This window comes from Panthera pardus, unplaced genomic scaffold, assembly GCF_024362965.1.
Source record: "Panthera pardus isolate Hobbes unplaced genomic scaffold, ASM2436296v1 HiC_scaffold_11, whole genome shotgun sequence".
NCBI lineage: Eukaryota > Metazoa > Chordata > Mammalia > Carnivora > Felidae > Panthera > Panthera pardus.
This window is the reverse complement of record NW_026526666.1, coordinates 95317644-95343930: the sequence shown is the minus strand read 5'-3', so window position 1 is coordinate 95343930 and position 26287 is coordinate 95317644. Positions and strand designations below refer to the sequence as shown.

Genomic DNA, 26287 nt, shown 5'->3' with positions numbered 1-26287 from the left:
CCACCTGGAAGGCGCTTCATAAATGCCTGCCGGATGAATGAGATTGTGGAGTCCGCCACAGACTTCAGCTGTTAACCCCCTCAGTTGGTACATTTTTGATTCTCCTCGTTCCTTTTCCTTCTCTCTCCTTTTCTCGCCCTTCCTCCTCCCTCCCTCTCCCCAAGCCCCTCCAATCCTCTCCCAGCTTCCCGCCTCCCTCTTCCCGGCCCGCCCCTTCGCCGCGTCGCGACGGCAGAGAGGGCCAGGCGGGCTTTACGGCAGCCGCGTTGCGGCGGGGCGGGGCGCCGGGCGGCTGGCGCGCTTGGCGGCAGCGGTGGGAGGCAGGCCGGCAGGCAGGCAGACGGAGTCGCAGGCGGGTGGCGGCGGCCGTGCTTGGTAGTGAGGGCGGGAGGGAGTGAGTCACTGAGCGTGTGTGAGGGAGGGAAGGAGCAAGCGGGCGAGCGAGCAGCCCGCGCCGTCCGCCCGCAGCACCAGCCAGGCCCCGCCGCCGCCCCGCAGCCCAGCGCCGAGGCCGGGCCGAGCCGAGCTGGGTCGGGCCCGGGCCATGCTGCTCACCGTGTACTGTGTGCGGAGGGACCTCTCCGAGGTGACCTTTTCCCTCCAGGTCGACGCCGACTTCGAGCTGCACAACTTCCGCGCGCTGTGCGAGCTCGAGTCCGGCATCCCCGCAGCCGAGAGCCAGGTACGCGGGGCAGCGAGCGGGGTCTCTCTCCAGGGCTGACCCTCCTGCCTTGGGGTCTCACGCCCTCCCTTTGCTGCCGGTGGGGAATTGGGGGTGGGGGAGCGGGATGGCCTCTCCCAGCTCGCCCCCGCGTCCGGGAGGGAGCTGGGATCGGTAGCTGCCCCCACACACTCCGAGCGTGGGGTGGGGTGCCATGGGAGGGAGCGGAGAGCCTGACCGCAGACGCACCCACTGCAGCCCGAGGGGCGCGTGGACTGTTGGGCGGCCCGCCCCATCTTCTGGCTCTTTGGCCCCTTCTCCCCTGATAATCCCGAGTTTGGGGTGTTGTGGACCTAAGAAGGAGCTCCAGGTCTGCAAGAGTTCATACATTCTACTTCCCCGACCAGAAATACCAGTTTGGATCGCTGTGGTAGGTTGGTGTTCATCTGGTGTTCTGGACAGAGCTCCTGCTTAAGCAACCGTAATTTACCTTTAAATGTAGAGATCTGCACTCCTAGTGAAGGAAAAAGTTTGAGACTTGCATTACCTTGTTTTGAGGCATTTGGAAATGCCCTGCACCTTTTTCCCTACCACATGGCATTTCTGATTAAATTCTCTTAAAAAAAAAAAAAAAAAAAGTAGTTATTCGTTCAATTCAAGCTGTTTGTTTCTCTGGTTTCTTCGCTGGTAGTAGGCCAGACTCCTTCTTTATTTCAGGCCACAATTGAGAGTTTGGGTGGGTTCAAAGTTCAGAGCTTTATGAGGATATTTTCGTAAAAATGGCCCGATATCTTCTCAGTGTGATTTGCTTGCTTGTTTCATTTCCCTACCATGCTGGAAGGAAATTCAGCTGCTCTTAACATTTATTTGAAATGAGCAACATAATTTATTCTCAGAATGCCCTGAGCTGCCACCAAACAGAATCGGTGACGATAACTCTGGCCTTTACAGGAAAACATTTAAATCTCAACTTGATAAGTGGACCGTGGAGGACATGGTCTAAACGTTGAGAAAATTATAGAAGTCCTCCAGGGCCCCAGAATGTAAATCCTGATTTTCTACTGCAGTTATGAAATACTTCCAAAAACTATTGCCCAACTGCAGCGTGTTCTGCCCTTTATTGTGATAAACAGATGCGTCAATATTTTGTTCAGAAGTGAGTATGATTCCTTTACACGATGTGAACTTTAGAACCTTGGCATAAAGCTGAATATCAAGAAAGAAGGGGTTTCAGGATGCAAAGTGTCACATACACAGACTGAAGCTGCAGAAGCTACAAAGAAATCGGTAAAAGGAATTTTTTGCAAATGTTTTCTAAAAACTGAGGAGCCAGTTCCTGCCCATGAATCCCTCACGTGAAAAACTAGGGAAGGACAGTTTAAGTAGGGAAGTAAACACAATTCTGAAATTTTTGAAGGTGGCATTTTCAATTGCTCTCTACCCTCCGGTTCTGTTACCCTGGTTATAATCACCAGCTGGCGGGGGGAATAAAAAATGAAAATGTAAGTTGTTCTCATTGTTATTTGGGCTTGGGAGAAGATGAAAAGCGGCATTGCCTCTCTTCCTGCCCTTTTTGAGACGGGCTGTAACAAATTTAAAGGAAGAGACCGATGGAAAAGACCATTCGTTGTATGGTCCAGGCAGGCACAGTCCTCTGTTAGCTCAGGATGTTAGGAGTACCTCACTAATTGAACAGTTAGGCTAACTCCACAAATTCTTTCTTATTCATTAGGTCACCATTTGGGCATTTACTTCCTCCCAAGCCAAATTAGCATATGGAAGCCTGGGCTCCAACTTCTGTGAAGCCTGTATTACCCAGCTGTAAACAGCTCCCCTGTTTCAAGTTTGTTCCGTTGGCTCCATTGTAACCTAACACAGTATCTATTTTAAGATGTCTGGTGGTCGGTTGTCTTTTCAGTTGCTTGCCTTGCCCATGAGGCAGGAACAGGATCCACCCTAGACACACACTTGAGTCATTTCCGTTCGCCAGATCGTAACGGTAAACATCATTATAGTTTTACCTACAAATACATCACTTACTCGAGGCCCCCACTCCCACTGCTTCACCGCCCAGGTTCTCCCATGTTACTCCTCTTCCCCTCCTAGTCCTCCTGCTTGCTCTGCCTCACTCTTGTTTACCTTCTCTGTCCTCGTTCCTTCACCTCCATTTCCAAAGGGAGTTTCTTCTTTCTTTTTCTTTTCTTCTTTCCTCTTTCTTTCTTTCTTTCTTTCTTTCTTTCTTTCTTTTTTTTTTTTTTTTTTTTTTAAGGTTCCTGGCTGTTCTTTCCTGTCACGGTGTGTCCAAACCACGGATCTCCAGACTTTTTCAGTCAGGTTTCCCTTCGCGTACAGTGTTTTGGAACATACATCTTTGCGATACATATAATCAGTTATAAACATGAACTAATGTTATATGCATTATATACATGCGCACATATGTATGGAATAACCGTAAACATCAATGAGTGAAGTAATAACCTTATGTCCATTATAAACAACCATAGGATAGCGTTTAAGGAAGGACGAACTAAAATAAATGGAAATGAACATTCTAATATTTTTCTGTTCCCACATCTTTAAAGAACCGTTTCGCCTGCCTGCCCCACATTGGGGATCACCGGTTTAGAATTCACACTTGCACATCAGCATCAGTCGTGCATAAGTATGCACTTGGAAAAGACGTTACTTTTTAACAGCTCTAGTCTGATTATAGTAGTTATAATGTGATGATAACAAATTTAGAACAGAAACTATCTCTACTTGTACATGTGATTAAAGCTGGGCATGTTCCATCTCTTAATACAAGTGTGGGCTTGGAAGCCGGTCGTGGCTCTGTTTGATGCTTTGATGCAGAACTTGGCTGGGCAGACTTCAAAGAATTATCAGAACTTAGCTTCACTTTAAATTAATGTCTTTGTATTTTTGAAACATCATTATAATTTACCCCTGTAGGTGGCATGTGGTCAAAACGTGTGCAGAATGTGTAAGGACTCTCAAAAGGCATGTGTAAATGCCAAGTAATATAGCAGTAACCGTATGATCCTGGGAAGGCAGCTCTGTACACAGCGTGATTTGTCGTTTGTAAAACACTATTTTAAAGCAGTGGAAACTGAAATTTTCTATTGTAGCTGCTTTTGACATACTTATTTTTGCAGGTAATTTTCGTGAATTTTTTTTCTGATAAATACTGCATATTCGTTTTAGAGAATTTGTACCTTATAGGAAAAGGTAGAGAGAAAAAGTTATTACCATATCACCCCGGAAACAACTGCAGTTTACTTCTTAGTGTATCTTTTTCCCTAAGCTTTCTTCCTTTTCTGTGGTTACAGTGTAACTTTTAAACATGATGCCCTGAACTGTACCAACAGTTTCAACTTTCTTTGTTCAGTCAAAGCTACATTGTCAGCATTTTTCCCTGACATTTCAAGTTCTTCAAATTTATAATTTTAATGGCCATGTAATATAGATGTACCGCAGTTTATTTAAAAATTTGCCTATTGCTGGGCATTTGAATTGGGGGAATTGGAAGCAGTTATTAGTAACATTTCCATGGATATCTATATTTAAGGCTTCGTTCCCATTTCTGATTGTTTTCTCAGGATGTATTCTTAGCTATGGAATTGCCAGGTCTTTTGAAAGGCTTTTAGTAACTGTTGCCATATTGTTTTCCAGAAGGGTTGGAAAAGTCAAGCTGTGGCATGAGATGTATATGTAGATCACTTGGCATATAGTAGGCTTTCAATTAATGATAGATAGTATTAGGGAGTCGTTCAGATGTGAGTCCAAAGATTCTGTGGCCAGTTGATGGTCCTTACTGCTAGAAATGTATTGTTACGATTTCTGTTGTATTGTTACGATTTCTGTTGATTGAAGACGAGAAGGCATTTGACCTCATGCTTAATGATGGAGTTGTTGGTCTTGGAGTTGTTTTAGTCTATTGTTAAATGTCGATTAAGCTTAAATTTGGTCTCTAGGGTGCTGCCTCTGGAGTAAGCACTAGCAGTGTGCCAGTTTCGCAGCTTGAGACTTGTAGATGTGTAAACTGTCCTGTTGTGTGTCCTCATAACTGGCAGAACCAGAATTCTTAGCTTTGTGGCCTTTGAGTTGGATATTATGGTGGAAAGCATCACCAATGCCTTACCGAAACTCTGTTTTGACTGGTGGAAATGTGAAACCATGGGTCTGATGATACACTCTTGTTGAGCTGGAAACTCATTCAGATTTCTTATAGGACTTGAGCTATACAATAATCGTCTTTCTTAGACTCTTAAGCCTGTTTTAACAAAAAGAAGTCGGTTCTTTGTGGCTGTTATAATTTCAGCTAAGCTTTTGTTTATTTCATTTGCGTCCTTGGACTAAAATGGAATACGCCTGCTGCTTTGTCAGAGTGAAGAATGTTTTGCTCCTCACCCACATTCTTCAGTCTAGTATTTTTAGGAAATGGGGCAAGATAGCAATGTTCCACATGACATGTATGTGTTTGGTGGTAGTTATTACCAGGATCTTAAACTTTTATTGTTAGATCGGGCTGTCTTTATTTTAAAAAGTTTTTTTTTTAATGTTTATTTATTTTGGGGGGAGAGAGAGAGAGACAGAACACGAGCAGAGGAGGGGCAGAGAGAGAGAGAAACACAGAATCCGAAGCAGGCTCCAGTCTGGGTGGTCAGCACAGAGCCTGACGTGGGGGCTCGAACTTACCAACCCTGAGATCATGACCGGAGCTGAAGTTGGACACTTAACCGACTGAGCCGCTCAGGCGCCCCCAGGCTGTCTTTATTTAAAAAAAAAAAAAAAAAAAAAAAAAAAAAATTTACAGCATCTGTTGAGGAAAGACTATGTCCACTGAACACCGTGGAGTTTTTACGTGGAAGTCCTGAGTGAGGAGCCGCCACTGGTCCTTCCTCATGTTCAGGACACATTGATAGGCTGAGCGGTGCACAGGGTTTTGGTTCCCCTGGTGAGCATAGGCCCTCAGTGGTGACAGATGGCTTAATAGCTCTTGTTCAGGTCACCAGCTAATTGAGCTGGCCACATTGGACTTCGGTTTGGGGCAGTTGTATGTGGTCCTTAGGGAAGATCTCCCGCTCTTGGAGTCAGGCAGGTGTTCCAATCCTAGTTCTATTCTTTTTCCTTTTTTTATGTTATTTTTTTCTTTCTTTATTTTTTGGTACAAAATAGATGGTTTTATCAAAGCACAGGGATAGGACCTGGGGGCAGAAAGAGCTGCCCTTATCTTCTTAATAGCTGTGTAGTCTCAGGTCACCGCACTCTGTTTCCCTGTCTGCAAAATGGGACGAATAATGCCCACCTAGAAATGAGAGGGCGTAGGATGAGGCGGGAGACTGTGGGAACCCGTTCCGATGGAAGTGCAAGCCGTGGTAGTGTCTGCTGTCTTAATATGGCCCTCCAGGTAGCGTTGCCAGCTTGAAGACAAGTCTTGTGCTGGATAGGAACATTTTGATGCTCTGCGTTTGATTTCCTGTTGTAGATAAATGTTCTTCTATAAGTACAGTTAAAATGTGTCAACCGATTGTGTCTCTACATATACTGATGGTTGAGTTTCTGAACCTGGAAAATTAAGGAGCGGGCCGTGGACCACTCACTACCTTTGTCGTAAGGTGGCTTCGCTGTGTTGAGGCCACCTTGTGAGAGCCGCCTGCGTGGCATTTCTGTTGTCATGCCTCCTCTTGCTTGGTGCACACCTCAACTGGGACACTTGTCCCTTCAGATTTATGGTAGCTTTCCCAGCAATTCCACAAGTTACCATACGGCTCTCGGGTTGTATTGCAAACAGTCTGTGTTGATTCTCTTGTACTTTCGCCACGCGATATGTGGTTACGTGAGGGAGAATAGCAGAGTGTGAGTGGATCGATGGAGTGACAGTCCAGTGGACTGCTGGAACGTGTTTTAACTTTGCAGGTTGAGGGTAGGCACCAACGATCCATTTTCTAGTACTGTATAGAACTTAGGAAGTGTAATCGGCCCTATGAGCTCTGAGTCCCATTTTTTTGTGCACCCCCAGAAGTATTTGGCTTTGGAAATTCAGTTTCCTGTTGGTTCTACTTCTCATGTCAGTGTAGATTCTGAGAGCAGATATGACAGATCATTTTTCCCAGCAGAAATCTGTATTTTTCAGGTTGCGTGTCAGGCAGTCTTCCTGCAAGAGCTGTGAGGACATGTGAGGAAGCACTGTGAAATGGTAGAGTAGCAGACCGACCTGGAAGGGACAGCTGTAGCGATTATCTAGCCCCAACTGCTTGCTTGACAAACGGAAATGTGAAGCCAGGACCAGCGGAGGGACGCGGCCACTGTCAGAGCCAGGACAGGACTCAGGTTCCTCAGCTTGCACGTGGCCTGGTGCACAGCAAATCTTTTGAAAGAAAACCTTTCAAAGCCTGAGTTTATTCTGAATACCCCTCTGCAGTATGTAATAGTGCAGGATAGGTTTTATGTTCCTTTGTGGTTAAACTATAGTATGCCCTTTCTCCGTTTTTTTCCTACAGCACAGTGTTTCACCTGCTTTTATGCTCTCAGGTTTTTTCAGTGTTTGATTGCACATCAAAAAAATGTTTTTATTAGTAGTACATCCCTGATCCAGTAGAAGAGAAGGAAGAATGCAGAACAGGCAGTATTTGGAAAACTTTTAGACTTGCCAGTGTGCAAGATCATTTAAAAATGGATACATTGGGATGTCATATACAGCTTGGTGTCTGTAATTGACAAGACTGTATCCCATACTGGAAAGTCGCTAAGAGAGTAAATGTTAAAAGTTCTTGTCACAAGAAAAAAAAAAAGACATTTGAGCTACGCAAACAAAACAAATTCCTGTCCTCAAGTAGCTTCCATTTTAGTGGAACAGAAAGACAATAAAGAAACAGATATTTAAGGAGCTCCTGGGTGGCTCAGTCGGTTAAGCGTCCAACTTTGGCTCAGGTCATGATCTCATGGCTTGTGAGTTCAAGACCCGTGTCGGGCTGTGTGCTGACAGCTCAGAGCCTGGAGCCTGCTTCGAATTCTGTGTCTCTGTCTCCCTCCCTCTCTCCCTCTCTCCCTCTCTCCCTCTCTCCCTTCCCCTCTGTCTGTCTCTTTCTCTTTCTCCCTCTCCCCCCCCACCCCCGCTCTTGCTCTGTTTCTCAAAAATAAACAGTAAAAAGAAATAGATACTTAATATGAGAGGGTTTTTAAATAGGGTGGTTAGTGAAGGGCTCTGGAAAGGTTATATTTGATCAGAGACCTTAAAAAAGAGTGGCTGGGAGGGCGTCTGGCTGGCTCAGTTGGTAGAGCACGTAATTCTTGATCCTGAGTTCAGGCCCCATGTTAGGCATAGAGCTTACTTAAAAAAGAAATAGCTGGGGAAAGAACATCCTTCAGGTAGAGAGAAGAGCAAGTGAAACAGTCCCAAGGGGGAAGTTGTCACATTATTTAGGGAGCAGCAATTACGGTATGAAATGAAGTCAGAGGGGGAGCCAGGGACCAAATTGTTGGACCTAGCAGGTAACGGGAAGGATTTAGGCTTTTATTCCAGGTGTGATGGGAAACCATTGGAGGGTTTTGAGCAGGCTGGGACTGACATCTGGTGAAAAGGGACACTGTACGTAGTCTTCCTGCTTTGTTCCATGTTATTTCTCAGTGCTTCATATGGTGAACTCTTTTCTGGTTGTAGATCGTCTATGCTGAAAGACCCCTCACAGACAACCACAGATCGCTGGCTTCCTACGGCTTGAAAGATGGGGATGTCGTGATTTTACGGCAGAAGGAGAATGCAGACCCTCGACCTCCAGTGCAGTTCCCAAGTAAGACATTCCTGACACAGGCATCAGGAGACAGCATAATGCAGTGGGTCAGAGCTGTGGACTAGCTTCGGGTTCAGACTGCGGGGTATGGAGTCTGCCCCTTGGTTGCTCTGTATCCTTGGCTGGGTTGACTTCCCTATGGCTGTTTTCTTAGCTGTGAGAATAGTGCAGCCTTCAGCACGCCCTGGATAAATGTTCGCTTCTGTTGTGATCGATGAGAACTGTATCCTGGGGAAGGACTTAAGAGGCCATCTATGCCCGTGATTCCTGACTGACTGTTGCTGCTTCGTGTCTGGCCCTCAGCTAGCAGGCCTGTGTGGGACATTTTACAGTCAGCCAGGCACTTGCATGCACATTGCACAGGATCACGGTTGTAGGGGAGGAGATTCCTCTTTATAATTTGTTATCGTTAATAGACAAAGCTCCGGTTTTAAGTAATGTCTTCAGTGTTACATAGCTAATAAGCGAAGGCATGGGAACTAAAACATGGTACTTTTCCCATTGTACTGAGCTTTTTGAACAGTAGGCAGCTGGACCACCAGATTCTGCTCCTTGCCCACCAGCCGTGTTAATCATGTGAAAGGAAACTTACCTGTCTCGATGTTCTATCCGGAATAGGGGTTTATAGTCTGGAATCTGTGCTTTGGGATTTAGAACGTTTCTGTGTCCCTGAAATAAATACGCACAGTTGCGTGGCTGAGAGCATGTGTGCATTTGATAGGGAGAGGGTCAGTAGCTTTCTTTGGATACTCACAGGGGTTCACGATCTACAAAAGTGGCCAGGGTTCTGATGTGGACCCCTTTAATGAAATGTAATAGTGTTTTCCATTCCCTGCTGTCTTCAGGTAGATTTCTTAAATACTGCTTAGTCTCTAGGTCAGTGGGTTTAAAGTTTGTGGTTCCAGCTGATGAGTGTCTGGGTGATGATGACACAGGCCAGCTTAGAACACAGTGCATCCGTTCAGCCCAAAACTGGGGCTGTAAGAGACCATCAAGCACTGTTCCTCCCAGATCGGAATTACATTAGTCCCTTGGGTCTACTGTTAAACTTTAGAAAGAGTTGTGACTTGAACATGTCAGTCAAAAAAACCCAAAACAAATCTTCCTTTGGTTAATTTGGTGAAATTGTTAGTTCTGGAGAATTGCTGGTTGTTTTTTTTTTCCCCGTACTGTCGCATGTGGACAAGAGAGCCAGTCTGTGGGGGAGGGGAGCCATCTGAGGGGAGCAGATCTAGTCGTTCAGGTAAACAAGTTTTTCAGAATTACTCTGAAGCGAATGGACTCTCAAGATAAGTGTTACCATGGTTAAAGATAAAAATTTCTTACCCTGCAGAGAAGGTCCACCCATATCTGTGTTGCTGGTTGGTATGGATTAACTCCCTCATGCGCATGTGTGTATACACACACACACACACACACACACACACACACACACACACAAGCTGCCAGCTGAGGTCTGTTGGAAGGAGGTGGCTAGTTGAACCCATGCTAAAGAGGCAGAAAATGATACTTGAGTTTAAGGATTCCCTTCTTCTAGGGGCGCCTGGGTGGCTCAGTCGGTTAAGCAACCGACTTCAGCTCAGGTCATGATCTCACAGGTCATGGGTTCGAGCCCCGCATCGGGCTCTGTGCTGACAGCTCAGAGCCTGGCACCTGCTTCGGATTCTGTGTCTCCCTCTCTCTCTCTGCCCCTCTCCTGCTTGTGCACGCGCGCTCTCTCCCTCTCTCTCTCTCTCAAAAGTAAATAAGCATTAAGGAAAAAAAAAAAAAGGATTCCCTTCTAGTCGATTTCCCAACAGCTTCAGGATAGCCTCAACTTGAAACAGGAGTGACCATCAGGCACATTTTTGGGATTGAGGAGATACACATTCGCTCAGTTCTAGCCCCTAATTCTGTCTCTGCTCTACCTTTTTTTTTTTTAAGGTAAAACTCCTTTTCTAAGTAACCGTTTTGTTGAGATATCATTCGTATACCATACAGTTCACTCATGTAAGGTATACGTAATGTGCAGTTCATTTTTAGTCTATTCCCAGTTGTGCAGCCATCACTACAATCAATTGTAGCACATTTTTATCACCTTATAAAGAAACTGGACCTATTAGCAGTCATTCCCCATCTGCCTCCAAGCCTTCTAGCCCTAGGCAACCGTCAGTCTACTTTCTGTGTCTGTATTTTCCTATTCTGGACATTTCATAGAAATGGAATCATATAACACGTGGGTCCTTTGTGTAAGGCTCCCTTTTATTTTCCTTTCGTTTTAATAAGGTCAGCTCAGCCTGGATTATAGAACCCAGGAGTTGTAGCCTCTAAATCTGTTCTATCTTTTGGTGACCTCAGCACCGAGAACCTGAGCAAGTCCCTTTTCTTCTGTTTGTCTCTCCTGTAAAACGATGACACCTGCTAGCTCCCTGGTGGTGTGAGAGGAGTTAGCCGTGGTGCGCAGATGAAAGTGTAAATTCCAAGAACGAGTATGTTTAGCAGAGACTTGTAGAATTTTACATCTAAAATTTATGCAGTTCACTTGGTTTGTATAGTATTCTTTATCCCAGGTGTCCGGGCCCTTTGAGAGATGTCAAAACAAACTAGGATTTTTCTCAAGAATTACATCCAGATTTATGTGGTTATGTTTATTAAGACTAGCTTTAATTTGTAAAAAATACAAGTAAGTAGGGGCTCCTGGGTGGCTAAGTCAGTTAAGCGTTCGACTTCAGCTCAGGGCACGATCTCGCAGTTCGTGGGTTCGAGCCCCGTGTGGGGCTCGGCTGACGGCCCGGAGCCTGGAGCCTGCTTCGGATTCTGTATCTCCCTCTCTGCCCCTCCTCCGCTCACGCTCTGTCTCTCTCTCTCAAAAATAAATACACATTAAAAAAGATACAAGTAAGTAAAAACTTGTTATGTCTTCTGGGATATTGTAGAAGCCAAAAATCTAGGGTCATTACCATGGACTGCACCCCTTTTCTGTTCTTGGTTGTGGGTTCACTCAGACTGCAGTCTTTATATTCAGTCAGCGTGAGAGAGCGCGGAGGAAAGGTCAGATGTCTGCAATTACCATTTACCATATACCGTTCACCAGCAAATGTTCCGCTGTGCCCTTCAAATGCTTGTGTCACTGGAAGTAAACTTTGAACCGATTTTCCCCAACAGACTTGCCCCGCATAGACTTCCGTAGTATAGCCGTGCCTGGCACGTCAGGCTCCCGGCAGCGCCGGCCACCAGGAGCACAGCAGTCCCACTCATCTCCCGGAGACGTAGCTTCATCTCCTCAGGGCTTGGACAATCCAGCCTTGCTCCGAGACATGTTGCTGGCCAACCCCCATGAGCTGTCCTTGCTGAAGGAGCGCAATCCACCCCTGGCGGACGCTCTGCTCAGTGGAGACCTTGGTAAGCTTATCAACGTGGAAGACTGGCGAGCGGACCTGAGGGGAAGTAGCAGTGTCGCGGCAAATTTGGAGAAACTCCAGCAACTGGGGTGTTCAGCCCGCCAGGTCACGTGATCTCTTGAGCACCCCAGTTGCTCTCCGAGAGGTAAAGTGATGCTGATGCCAAAGGCGGAGTTGAGTGGCGGTCGTGATCCAATTTTGCAACAGCACAGAGTTCTGAGATCCAGCTTGACCAGCCTCCTCCACTGATGGTTTTTTGTTCCCCCAAATTATTTTCACGGCGCGTAACCTAGGGACTGGTATTCTAACCTGTTCGGTGGGAGCCTCAGTTGAAGAGAGCACCAGTAAGCCAGCTGATGCCGGGTGAAATGCTCTTAGGGACAGAAAACCTGTCCGGTGCCATCAGCCTGTGTGGCAAAACGGAGCCCTCTGACTCTCACCCACCCCAAGATTAACGACAGTCGGTTGTCGCCAATAGCTTGTTGCTGTGTTTGAGCCATTCTTGAGTTAAACAGAATGTGTGTTTTTAGTCAGCTCGATGAATAAAGTTTTTCTGTGTAAATTTCTCCAGTTTTACTCCTGGGTTTATGCAACTGTGCTGATTACATTTTAAAGCGTAACAGATGCTCCATAGCTCATTCTTCAGCTGACCCTTTTTTAAACTGAGGTAATAATTACCTAACAGAAATGCGCAGGTTTTAAGTGTACAGTTCATTGAGCTTTGGCAAAGTCCTGGAGCCGCCACCCTAGTCAAGATGAGAGAATATTTTTCTCGCTCCCGAATTCCAGTATGTCCTCTGCTGGTCAGCTTCCTCCCCTTATGGGCTACTGCCGTTCTGACAATCGTGTTTTCAGTCTCCGGGTTAATGGAATCACACAGTATGTCCTCTCTCATGTCGGGCTTCTTTTGTCAGCTTAATGTGGTTTAGATTCCTTCATGTTGTGTGTATTGATAGTTCACACGACCGTTATCTTGGTGTCTTTAATTCCTTCCGCAATATATCTAATCGCCAAAGACCGTGATGATGGCACGTAGAACTTGATACATTTAAATACACCCTCATTTAAGAAACAGCGAGACTAAGGTGGCTCTTGGGACATACATTTTATAGCAAGCAGTATTTTCTCTTTCCTCATTTTCCTGCCTGTTACTCACGAGGTCCTGTAGGTAGACTGACAATAGTTTGCATGTAACGTCCCTGGTCTAAGGCAGGGGGTGTTCTCTTTGAACCGATTCAAAGGGAGTGGCAGGAAAAGCGGGGCTGTAGTGCCCTGTGGGTCTTGTTGTCGTCCCTCATCGAAGCGTAGCTGACACACGGTGTTGGCGGTAGAGTCACGGGGGCACAACACGGTGATTCGTCATGCCCACGCCTCATGCTGTGCCGCTGCAGGCGTGGCTGCCCTCTGTCCCCACGCAGGGCTGCGACGGCACCACCGACTCCATGCCCTGTGGTCGCGCTCTGTTTTAGTTCTGCGTAATAGGTTAATGGGGGCAGCGGGGAGGAGAGGAGTGGGGTCACTCATCTGCCACACAGATGGCTGTTTCTGCTGATTTAAATTGAAATGCTCTTACCTCTGAGTAGAAACAGTATGACGGATAATTTCTTACTGGAATAAATGACTTTTGAAAATACTTGATTTCTTGACACTGAATTTAGGGGACGTAGTCTTGCCTCAGAAATAGCAAGTAAATGTAATTGCCCGTTTAAAATAATTCTTAGGCATCCTTTCTGCATCTTGTATAGTTGTATTTTGAGAAACGATTTGATCTGGAAAAGTACTAACAGAGAATGGAAATAGCGTGGCACTCAAGATGTCCCCCTTGTTGTTTTTGTAGAGAAATTTTCTAGGGTCCTGGAGGGACAGCAGCAGGACCGAGCCCGGAGAGAGCAAGAAAGGATTCGTCTCTTTTCTGCCGACCCTTTTGATCTTGAAGCTCAGGCAAAAATAGAGGAAGATATAAGGTAATGACCCTTTACCTAAAGAGCAAGCTTTAGAGAATCCAGATTTCCCAAATGACAGGTGACCTGGTATCAGTCGGGCATCTGCTTTGAGGCAGCGTCCTTGTTTTGTATCTGAGATAGTAATTTCAGCCTTTTAGGTCACTCTCCTCTTCCGTTCTCCTCGTGTGTGGATTTAACGTTACAAAGTACGGGTACCTAACTTGGGGACTTTAATGAAGACTCCCGGACTGGCCTACGGTGCATCATTAGAGCAACCCCATCAACCTGGGGTCGGTGACCCCAGGACTGAGCAGAAGCTCCAGTCCGGTGAGACCGTTAGGCTGTCTGTACAGGCTGATTGGAATCTCAATCCTTACACACAATACACGAGCCCTAATTAAACCCAGGCTTGAGCATGATTGGATTAGAGAGCCCTGTACGGATGGGCCCTTGTAGTCCTGGGTCTGTTTTCCTTCTGCAGTTCTTGAGCTGGCCTCCGTGGATAAACAGACTGCCAGACACATTTCCAGCTCCAGTTTCCCCAATGCTGTGGCTCGCACCTGGGGCTAAGGTAACATCACATAGGAAGCTTTAAAAATGCAGATGGCTTGTGCTCTGTTCCCCAGTCAGCCAGATGGATCAGCATCATAAGAGATGGGGCCAGAGCAGGTATAATGATGCTAATGCCAACCTCAGTCACATCGTGAGTCACAAGAACGATGCTGGTCAGTGGTCAGTCCGTTAGAATGAAAGCACAGCTGCCCCCCACCCCCATGTCGTGTTTGTTGCGAACGGTGAAGGCTTTAGCACAGTAGTCCCTCACCTTACCCGTGGTTAATTGCAGTCCAAAAGCAGATACATCAGAAGGTCAGTAGTAGCCCAACAGTGTCACAAGGCCTGTGTCATTCGCCTCAGTTCATCTTATTACGTGGGCAATTTAGCATCTCCCATCATCACAAGAAGGGTGAGTACAGTACAGTAAGGTATTTTGAGAGAGACCACGTTCACATAACATTTGCCACAGAGTATTGTTCTGTTTTATTACTGTTGCTTATCTCTTGCTGGGCCTCACTGATAAATTAAGCTTTATCATAGGTGTGTATATATAGAAGAAAACATAGTGTGTATAGGGTTCAGTACTGTCTGTGTTTTCAGGCATCTGCTGGGGGTCATGGAATGTATCCCTTGCAGATAAGGGGGAACCACTGTATAGCTAAGAAGAACTGTGTTCTTTGTCATAATCTTTGGTTACTTGAATGAAGCCTGACTTGGTCATTACATTATACTGTCAGCTTAGAAGTCAGATAATGGTTATTTTATCTTTTATTTCTCTGACTACATTTGAAATCAGGGACATTTAAATTGTATGCCAGAATCAGTTGCTAGCCCTTAGCCATTCACTTGTGTTCTTGTTGATTAAGTGTCCCCATTAATTGCGTCAGTATATTAGTATATGAATATTTTTGGGGGAAAAAAAGCAAAAACATCTCACTAATTAAATCTCCCCAGAGAAATAGGAAGAAATTTGTGTTCTCTGAACTTGACCACATTGCAGTTGTAAGGGAACCTGACATAATTCTCAAGAATAGATGTGTTCAGGGGCTCACTCAGTTGAATGTCCGACTCTTGATTTCAGCTCAGGTCATGATCCCAGGGTCATGGGCTTGAGCCCTGTGTCGGTCTCCGTGCTGAGCACAGAGCCTGCTTGGGACAGTCTCTCTCTCTTTCTCTGTCTCTGTCTCTGTCTCTCTCTCTCTCTCTTTCTTCTCTCCTTCTCTCCTTCTCCCACCCTCCTTCTCTCCCTGCCCCTACTTTGCCCTCCCCCCTGCGGCCACACTTTCTCTGTCTCTCTCTTTCTCAAGTGAAGGATTATGGACCAGAAATGTCTCAAGTAAGAGATGTAAAGTCTCTCCCGTAGAGTGATGAGAGAGAAGTGAGAATCCACACGTGGTGCGTGTGGCCTTGCGTGCTCGCTCTCTCTCTAAAAAAAAAAAAAAAAAAAAAAATAGATGTGTTCCATCCAGAAACAGGAGTGGTGGGTGGGTGGGAGGGTATCGTAGCCAAACCCTGACCCTGCACTGTTGGCAGAGTAGCCATGAGATGAGGCATATTTGTGTAGCTCGAGGGGGGCCCAGGGAAGTTAAGGAAATGGGATAACGCGTACAGTCTTTTCAAGAAGACCTTGTGCCTCTGAAGAGACTCTCTACATACGTACGGAGCCCAGAATAGCCAAAGCGACTGGTATTATCTCAGAAGATTTTTTGCTGAAATTTATCTTGGTTGGAGTCAACGCAAGGTCAGGAATATACAACTAATTTTAGTTCATCTCTAAATTTAATAATGTGACAAAAGAGAAAAGCTGTGTAGTTCTGCCAAATGCCTTTTGAAGTTTTATTTGGTATGTTAGACCAGCGATTCCTCAGCGTATGTATACATTGGAGTATAATAGCTCGCATGTTTCCCCAACTAAATTAAACGAGGGTGCCTTGGACTTTCTGGGAAGTTTCATGCGTTTTACAGAAAGACTGCTAAAACCAGCAGTTCATTTGAGGTGGAGCATTACCGCGAAAAGGACAGGCACTGCAGTTTAGAACAGGGCTCCGCAGACTTCGTCCGCAGAGAGCCGGACCGTGAAGATCGTAGGGTTTGCAGGCCGTGCTGTGTCTGCCACCAGCACTCCCGTCCTCCAGCGCGGTATCAGAGCGACCACAGATGACCCCACAGGATGGAAGGGAGTGGTGTGGCTGCGCTCCCGTAGAAGTTCGCAGGTGGCGGCCTGTAATGAATGTGCTAGCCCGTCGCCTACGGTTATAACTTCTCCCCAATCTTGGGCCCTGTTCTGTTAGTATCTCAGTCTTCGGGTACGTTGCCCAGCGCCTGCCCTCGTTTCCATTAATGTTGGTCGTGTTTGGTGATGTTTTTAAAAGGAGGTTGGGAACGGAGACAGGAGATGTAGAAGTAAGCTGGAACTCCCTTTTACATCCCTTTCTCGTTTAAGAATTAGAATCTAATGTTTGAAGAAATGGTTTGCTGGACCAAGTGAACTGTGGGGTGTGTGTGTGTGTGTGTGTGTGTGTGTGTGTGTGTGTGGTTTTCCAAGTGATAGCCGGGTAGCTAAAGAGATGTGTGCGTTTTCCCAGCATCTGCTCTTTTGTTAACATTGTGTCGTAGATGCCGAATCCCTCTTAGCTCCTGGAGTAGGAGTCTGTCCCCTCGTTTACAGGTAGAAAACCCAGTCTTGGAGGTGAAGCAGCAGGTGCAGCAGGGCGGTTGAAACCTCTGTGTTTTACCTTTGCCAACCGTCTTTAACGCACTGGACATAGGACGCATACCCAGACACCCAGTAAATCCCCGTGAAAACGGAAGCATTCACGAGATTCTGACATTCTCCAGAATTAAAAGATTTTGACTCTTACTCTCTCGAGATTCAGTTTCCCGTATCTGAGCTTGTAAAGGGAGCAGAACTGTTTGACGTGAAAGTCATTTGTGTGCCTTTAGATTTTCTGCCAGCTGTGTCACTCTACCTCACCTGTTGCAGGGGAGAGTGCCAATGTCCATTTCCAGGGCTCAGCTGCTGTAATAGGGGCAAAAGATACGGACACATCTGGTGTGTGGTTTCTTTTTTTCAGTCAGTGAAAGGGAGACTTTATCGAGGCACACAGGCTCTGGGGTTCGGGCAGGGGGCCGTCCCGCAGGCCAAGAGCCGCTGGAAGGGCCTTATCTGACCTTCCTCTCGGGGCGCAGGTCATTGCTGTGACCACGCTTCTTGTGGCAGTTGACAGCGCAGGGGTGCAGGCGAGCAGAGCTCTCACGGCAGGTATCTTGTTGCAGTTGTATTTCTGGGCCGGCTGGCGGAGGGAAGGCTGGAGGGTGCCACCCCCCGGCCGAGCACCGAGCACCGAGCACCGGGCGGACTCTTCCTGGGTATTGTAGCCATCCTCCACCTGTTTGCCCACAGAAACCAGAAGCTGCTGCTCAGGCGAGATGCCCTCCTGGTCTCGGACTGTAGCCTAGACATTCTCACTGGTGTCACTGGGCTCAACCTCAAGGGTGGTGGTGTCGCCCATCAGGGTCTTCACAAAGATCTGTGTCTCTGCGTCTGCCACTCTCGTGGAAGAGAAAGCCCCGTCTGTGTTTAATACTGTGACTTGTGAAACAGATGATGATTCCACTCTACTTGGTTTGTTACAGGCAACAGAACATCGAGGAAAACATGACAATAGCTATGGAAGAGGCTCCTGAAAGTTTTGGCCAAGTGGTGATGCTTTATATTAACTGCAAAGTGAACGGACATCCTGTGAAAGCCTTTGTTGACTCAGGTGACGTCTCTGTCTTTGTCCATGTGTCCGACATTCTGACCTAACACAGGGAGAAGGGGAGACTCTGCTTTAACCCTGGTAAAGATGGCAGCAGTCCTCCAGGCTGCCACCTGACCAGCCCAGGGGTTACGTCACTCGCCAGGCTTTGTGTGTGTCTGTTGTCACAGGTTTATTTTTGTAATCTTTTTTTTTTTTTTTTTTTTTTTTAAGTAAGTAAGTAAACTCTGCCCCAAACGTGGCACTTGAACTCACAACCCTGAGATCAAGGGTCGCACGCTTTACTGATTGAGCCAGCCAGGCACCCGTAATCATTTCTTAACTGGTTTTGTCTTTCGCAGGATCTCCTTTAACTTCCTACCTCCCCTTATTTGGCATCCTGAGTTGTTCGGATATCTCTGTGGGAAATTTGGGAGTAAATGGGTTCAGCAGAAGGAGCTGTAAGAAGCGGCTGCATAGAGTGTAGGTCAGACAGATAGTTCAGCACGGTCTGTGCACCAGCGCTTTGCCAGGAGCGATGAGGAGGGGGAGCATGTGTGTCGGGGCTCTCGGCCTTAAAGAACTTAACAGCCAGGTCAGGAGACAGGGAGTTTCCCACTTGAGGATTCAGATAATCCCTGTACCAGCTGGCACCTTTTCTCACCGTAATAGCTCTGTTTCTCAGTAAGATCGCACAGAGCACCGTGCGGGTATGGCTGAGTGGTCCTATGTGTCTTAATTCTGTGCAGTTCCCTCAGGCTGTAAGATAGGATGAGTTCCTAGAGTAGTAGAAGCCTCTGCTCAAGTAATATTTTCCTCCGTTTGTTCATCCACAATTATTTGAGCACATGCTAGGTTTCAATTGTCATTAAGAGTTTGTATCTTGAGGGGGCACCTGGGTGGTTCGGTCGGTTAAATGTCCAGCTCTTGACGTCAGCTCAGGGTTTGATCTCAGGGTCGTGAGTTCAAGCCAGACATTGGGCTCCACACTGGACATGATGCCTATTTTAAAAAAAAAAGTTTGTATCTTGAGATGCATACATTCTTGGGAGAAGCAAATTTGCCGATTATTCGGTTTAAAAATGTCTGTTGAATGCTGTAGGCAGGGCACTTGTGCTGAGTGGGAGTTAAGACTCACTAACTGTAGCCTAATGGGGCTCCTGTGAGTGAGAGAGACAAATACCCAAGAGACTCTAATATTACCACACTCAACATTTATTGAGCCTCTATTGTATGCTAGGCAACATATTAGGTGCTTAATATAAATCATCTTAATTTCAGTTAGTCCTGAGGAAATCCCTGTGAGCTGTGTTTGACTATTAACCCTATTTTGTAGGTAGGGAGGCTTAGACTTTGAGAGGTGGTGTCCCTCTTCAGGTAGACAGGGTCACGAGGAGCAGGCTGTGGGTCCAGCCCCAGATCTGTTTGATGGCAGATTCCACAACAGCAAAAATCCGATGCGTGTTGGGTACACATCGAGACCACATTCGCACCACGACTGGGGTGCTCAGGCATGGCTCTGAACTGAGCTGTCTCCATGAGCAAGAGGATGGGGCTTCAAGCCGAGGCTTGAGAGAGGGCAGGGGAGCGGTGAAAGGGACCCTTCTCGTGTCGGGCTTGCTTACTTTACATCAGTAAATAGCTTCTGTGGGGTAGAGTGAGGAGAGGGGAAGAAAAGAGGAAAGTTGCCTTCTCCAGTTTTCTCTTCCTTCACTTTTGCTGGGCCTTCTTGAATCTAACTTTCCTCGAGTGCCAAGAGCTTTCGGTGTCCGTGAAGTGTAAGGTGCCTAATGAGTAACGCGAACAGGGAGTGTTGGAACTGAAGGAGCGGAAAACTCACTGGGTGAGGACAGTTTTGAGCTTGGTCTTAAAGCGTAAGTGGAAATCAGAGAAAGTGAAGGCAGGGGGCGCTCTGCAGGAGGGTCAGCGCGAGTAAGAGGCAAAGGGAACAATTTCCTCCTGTCAGATTGGAGGGTTTTGAACAGTCAGAGTAGAAGTCTGATATTTGAGTCTGTTTGGGCTACTATAAAAATACTGTCAACTGGGGGGCTTATAAACAACACAGATTGATTTCTCGTAGTTCTGGAGGCTGGGAAATCCACCGTGAAGATGCAGGCAGGCCCAGCATCTGCTGACCTGCTTCCTCGTTCACAGATGTTCTCTTCTGGCTGTGCCCTCAAGTGGCAGGAAGGGGGAGGGAGCTGTCCGAGGTCTCCTGTGCAGGGGCACTTGGCCCATTCCTGAGACTTTCACCTTCGTCACCTAATCACCTCCCAAAGACCCCACCTCCTAATCCCATCACGTTGAGGGTCAGGTTTTAACATAGGAAATTTGTGGGGACACAGATACTCCGTCTATTGTAGCAGGAAGTAGTTTGGCCAGGACGAGGTAGGTTGTGAAGCTGTGACAGTGTAGCTGGAGGCTAATCTTATTAAAGAGTAGAAGCCATGGAGGATTTGTGAGCAGAGGAATAAGTGATCTGAAGAAGACGATTATTTGAGGAAGACCAAAGATAGTTACAGATCTGGAGAATTCCGTACCCCTCAGGGGCAGGACTATTTCCTTGCTTTAAATTATGCATCCACAGAGTGGTTTGGAAACCAGAGAAGTTGTCCATTAGCAAGGGGAATAGGGTGTGAGCTAGGCTGATTGCTATAGTTAGAAGAAGGAAGGTCAGAAATAGAAATTGCATAAAACTTACTCACAGGGTTGGAGCAGAGTTTGAGAGTGGGGAGAAGACTGAGGCGCCTGGGTGGCTCAGTCGGCTGAGCGTCCGACTTTAGCTCGGGTCATGATCTCACGGCTCGTGGGTTCGAGGCCCATGTCAGGCTCTGCGCTGACAGCTCAGAGCCTGGAGCCTGCTTCTGATTCTGTGTCTCCCTCTCTCTCTGCCCGTCCCCTGCTTGTGTTCTGTCTCTCTCCCTCCCTCAAAAAGAAATAAGCATTAAAAATAATAATAAAAGCTTTAAAAATTAAAAAAAAGAGCGAGGGGAAGGCTAAAGGAAGAGGAGTCACGGGGGCTGTCTGGGCGGCTCAGTCAGTTGAGCATCCGACTTTAGTTCAGGTCATGAACTTGCAGTTCGTGGGTTCGAGCCCCACATTGGGCTCTGTGCTGACGGCTCAGAGCCTGGAGCCTGCTTCGGATTCTGTGTCTCCCCCTCTCTCTGCCCCTCCCCTGCTCATGCTCTCTCTCTCTCAAAAACAAAATAAACATTAAAAAAAAAAATTAAAAAAGAGGAGTCACAAGTGAACGGTGTCAAGTTTTATGTTGTAAGAAAGTAATTCCCTTGGTAAAGAGAGAAATCCAAAGTGAGAATTACTGGGGGAGAAAAGAGCTTTATAGCCCTGTTGGCTTTGAGATGGAAATGTTGAGCACACGGGCATGTAGACCAGAATCTGTGAGAGAGATCAGGGCTGTAGGTGAAAACAGATGTGTCTGTGTCCTGTTCTGGCCTGCTCCGGCTGTGTGGGTGAATACACGTAACCAGGAGAGAAAAGACCCTAAATGCCTTCTTGCTGAAAGGAAACAGAGTGTGATTGTTGGAGCAGAGATGGGGAGTTCAGATTTGGTTTTGTTTTTTTTTTTTGAGAGATGGTGGGTTTTACATGGTAAATTATAAAGTCCCCACATTTGGAATAAAAATAATCTGATAAGATGTTTAGAGATACTTGATGAAGATTGACCCGAGTGTAAAGGAGTGCTTAACTGAGCACTTAACACATTTCCATCTGTAGATGTGGGTTGACTTTCTGGAAGTCCTCTCCGGGTAGTTTTGCTTTCTGTCGGTAAAGTTTTAAAACATCATCTCATGAAACAAATTTAATGAGACATTCAAACAAAATATCCTTTCCGTCACTATCAGGTTTCTACGCTGTGTTTCCGATACCAGCGTGGAACTGAAAGTTGAATGAAGCGTGGCAAGAACGGCTAAGGGCTAGACTAACCCAGGTGTGAATAACCGTCCACAGACAAAAGCCTGGGGGCTACTTGCTTTCTGCCTTGTCCTCAGGCTGCGGTTTTTAATCTTCCCACAAACGTGGATTTCATTTTTATTATCTGATGTTTCCCTCTGCTTCCAGGTGCCCAGATGACTATTATGAGCCAAGCTTGTGCAGAAAGGTGTAATATAATGAGGCTGGTGGACCGTCGGTGGGCAGGGATTGCCAAAGGAGTGGGCACCCAGAAGATTATTGGAAGGGTACATCTAGGTGAGTAAAAGGCACTATGGGAGTCTTTTCAGGGTAGTGGGTGTTTCAAAATTTGTTTTGTGTAGGCATACCTGATGTAGGAAGCCTGATCCCCAGACACGTTAAATCCTGTGTTCTGTCAGAGTTACACACGTACAGGTTTTAATTTGTTACAAGACATCAGTCCCTATGTACTTCTATTTTCCTGCTCCTTTGAGACCGCGTTCAACTATTAGCTCTTTTCTTGTGGTGCTCACCTCCATATTTCGAAATAACATGTTTGTCGTGCTGTCACTGACACGTAAATACTGTGGAGAGCTGAGCCACCTAATTGAAGACGATTGCTTTTCTCTTTGTGTTGTTTGTCTTACAATTAGTAATTGTCTTCTTTTGGTCATCTGGTATTCTAAGTGTTCCTCAGTCCCCAAACACTTACCTAGTTGTGTAGATCTCCTTTATACAGTTCATCCTGTTGAAGATTCTTCTAGAGACTGGACCAGTGCTGTAGAGCTGCTTCACAGCTGTTGTTTTAGGATCTCTCTTGACTGGGTCCCAAAGGCTGCTTTCCTCTTGCTTTTAGATGGGATTATGTGAATCCTCTGTCTCGCTCTTTGTAATTTTGCTCCTCAGTTTATTGGAGGGTAGCTTCCAGAGAAAGAATACAAGGGAGGAAACGGAGTCCTTAAATATCAGAATTTGTCGTTGTTGTTTTCCTATATTCTACCAGTCTGGCTAAGTGGGAAGTCACTTTGTTTTCCACAGTTTTTGTCAGTGCTGCTGCGGAGAAGCTGGCTGCTGTCTCAGTTCTTGATCCTATATTTGAAAGGTTTCTTTTCCATTTCTGAAGCTTGCAGAATCTTCTTTGACCTCAGTGTTGTGGAATTTCAAATTCACAGTGATGCACTTGGGTGTAGATCTGTCTTCATCCACCGCATGGGGTACCTTTCACTTCCTCTCCCCCGCCCCAGGATGTTTGCTACTCGGTGGGATAATGTCCTATCCTAGACTTGTCCTGTAGTTTCCTTTCTTTCCTGTTTCTTTCTTTCATGTGTCCTGGGTGTGGTGGGTGTTTGTGGGATTTCCTCAACATTGCCTCCCAACCTTTCTGTTACGTTTTGTATTTGTTTGATGGTTTTCTCAGATATCTGGTGATCCTTGGCATCTGCTCATAGTGAAGACTGGGACACCAAAAGGCTGTTTGGAACATTACTTGGGTAGGGAGCCTTGGTGATATTTGGTGATCTGGAAGTTGGAAGGGGGGAAAGGGCTAGAGGCTCAGTAAACTTAAGCTTAATCCCCCTGGGATTCAGTCAGGTTCTTGTGTCTTTGTCTCTCTCCATGTGCACCTCTGTTTCACTCTCTTGAGAAAATAAACCTCTAGTCTATTGTTGGGGTGAAAGGAGATAGTCACCTGGCTGAGCAGAGGTTAAGAGAGAAACGCAGGGTCTAACTGTGCCTCCTACATAGACCTGCACCCAGTCTTGCTACTTTGGACTCACCTCTACCCATGCCTGCAGAGGTACTGGTTCATGAAACACTTGGGGGTTCTGTGATGTTAATTGGCTTGCTTCCCAGTTTTCCTCACTGCTCTCTGCTGCTTTCTGTTCCAAAATTACGTTTCAGTTGTCTCTTCTGTGTGTGTGTGTGTGTGTGTGTGTGTGTGTGTGTGTGTGTGTGTGTGTTTATTTATATTTATTTTTTGCCCTTAGTGATTTGTACCTTAAAAAAGATAAACTTTTATTGTAATTTTTCAGGAGTAAATGGAGATAAATACATGTGCTCAGTCCTTCCTCTGTAACCAAATTTTTTTTTTCTTAATTCCTTAAATCCCTTTAAGTGAGACTCAACCACCAAATAATCTCCTTCTGACCCTTTTCCCTTGCATTTTATTCTTGTAAAAGGTGGTCGTATAATGTATAGAATTTCAGACTCTGTTTTAAGAAAAAATGACATGTTCGCAGTGTTACTATAATTTTCATAAGCACCACGCAGATGCATGGGATTCTCTTATATGGGTTTAATGGTCAACTTTTAGGATAAATTTTTTCCCCCAATATTTTGTTACTGTAATACGGCAGTAGATTTTTGTGGGGTTTTTTGGGTGCACATTTTAATTTTTTTTTCCTTACTAAAGATTCCTGTCAATGAAACTACTGAGTCAAAGGTTATGAACACCTAAAGGCTCTTGATGTATTTCTAATTTGCACCAAAATGGCTTTTCCAGCACTTCGTCAGTATTCATCTTAATGTCCTTCTCCAATCAAGTATTACTAATTTTTAGTCCCTGAATTTACAGATTCAAAAAGTGTGGTTTTTTTATTGTAAGTTGCTCTTCTCTCATTGCAAGTGATCATTTCTACCCATTTTTCTCTCTTTTTTTTTTTTTGTAATATAGTTGTCTGTTTATTAGAGTCTTTTGTTTCTTTTATTGATTTATATAGAATTGGGGTAGTTTAAATACGTTACTGTCACGTACTTTCCTACACACAGTAGGACTGAAATACCACAAACTGGTTTGCTTCAGAGTCTGGGTTTGATTTTCCATGGTTTTAGGTAGGAAGATAATAGGATGAGGCAAAAAGTAAGTCTCAGTCCCTCGCGTCTTTCCTTGTGGATGGACAGGTCGTAGCATTTTGCAGCTTGGCTACGACAGCAGGCCGAAAACCTATGATCATAAGGGAAATCTAAATAAAGGAGAGCTGTGTCATGGGTGGGAAGACTCAGTGTGTCAAAGGTGAGAATTCTCCCACATTCATCAGCAGCAGTCATTGTGGTACCATGAAGATCTCAGTAGGTTTTTTGTGAGACCTGATGTGCTCATTTAAAATCAGCCCTTTATTGTAGGAATAGGCAAGATAACTCTGGAATGACTTCCCCTTCTAGATGTCAGGACCAAAGGACTAAAACAGAAACAGACCTGTGCTTACGTGAACCTTGATAAATGGCACAGGGCATCTTACAGAGCGGAGGGAAGGTTTCAGGAAATGATGCAAGGCCAGCTGGGTGTCCCTGTGGAAAAAATGAATTGGAAAACGGACCCTGCCTCACATCACACACAGATGTCAGTTCGGCGTGGGTTACAGACCTAGATGTTAAAAGCAGTATCAGAGCTTTTAGAAGAAAATATAGGAGAATATCTTGCATGCAGAAAAAGAGTTCCTTAAAAGTTAAGAAGGAGATTATTTGGTAGATTGGGCCACATTACGATTCAGAATTTTTTATCAAAAGACATCATAAAGGATGTGAACAGATGCAAACTAGGAAAGAGTTTTTATAACAGTGACCAATAAAGGATTCGTTTTCAGAATATATACAGTGTGTGTGTGTGCATGTGTCCATCCTTCAATTCAGTAAGATGGTATAAACAAAACAGGAGCGATGCACTCGGGTGGCTGGGTTGAGTGTCCGACTTCGGCTCAGGTCATGATCTCGGGGATTGTGGATTCGAGCTCCACGCCTGGCTCTGAGCTGTCAGCATGGAGCCTGGAGCCTGCTTCGGATTGTGTGTGTGTGTGTCTCTCTTTGCCCTTCCCCTGCTCATACTCTGTGTGTGTCTCTCTCTCAAAAATAAATAAACGTTAAAAAATTTAAAACAATTACAGGGGTACCTGAGTGGCCCAGTGTCCAACTTGGGCTCAGGTCATGATCTCATGCTCCATGAGTTCAAGCCCCACATTGGGCTCTGTGCTGACAGCTCAGAGCCTGGAGCCTGCTTCAGATTCTGTGTCTCCTCTCTCTGTCCCTCCCCTACTCACACTGTGTCTCTCAAGAAGATGAATAAATGTTAAAAAAAAATTACAGAAGCAATAGAACAGGCACTATTGAATAGGAAACCCAAATGGTTAAGAAATACATGAAAAGTTACTCATTATTAGGGAAATTTAGTAAGATTTTCAATCTAATAATACTAATTGTTGGTGAGAATGTGGAGCAGGAGGAACTCTGATACGCTGCTAGAAACATTTTGGAAAATAATTCAACATCCCCCAGCAAAGTTGAACCTAATATCCCCTAGAACCCTGTAATT

At 45.7% G+C, this 26287-nt stretch overlaps 1 protein-coding gene across 4 annotated transcripts in view; it reads left to right on the top strand.

Annotated features, from left to right (window-relative positions):
- Positions 1-311: 311 nt before the first annotated feature.
- Positions 312-26287, top strand: part of LOC109274159 (protein DDI1 homolog 2) — a 37397-nt gene continuing 11421 nt past the window's right edge. For 3 of the 4 annotated variants that reach the window (XM_019461483.2, XM_019461490.2, XM_019461489.2), the window contains exons 1-6: positions 312-682; positions 8325-8454; positions 11599-11835; positions 13672-13798; positions 17969-18096; positions 22153-22281. In XM_019461483.2, the coding sequence (XP_019317028.1) occupies positions 545-682; positions 8325-8454; positions 11599-11835; positions 13672-13798; positions 17969-18096; positions 22153-22281 (889 nt within the window). In that variant the 5' untranslated portion in view covers positions 312-544. The remainder of the gene's footprint in view (positions 683-8324; positions 8455-11598; positions 11836-13671; positions 13799-17968; positions 18097-22152; positions 22282-26287) is intronic. The other variant, XM_019461484.2, reaches the window with a different exon arrangement.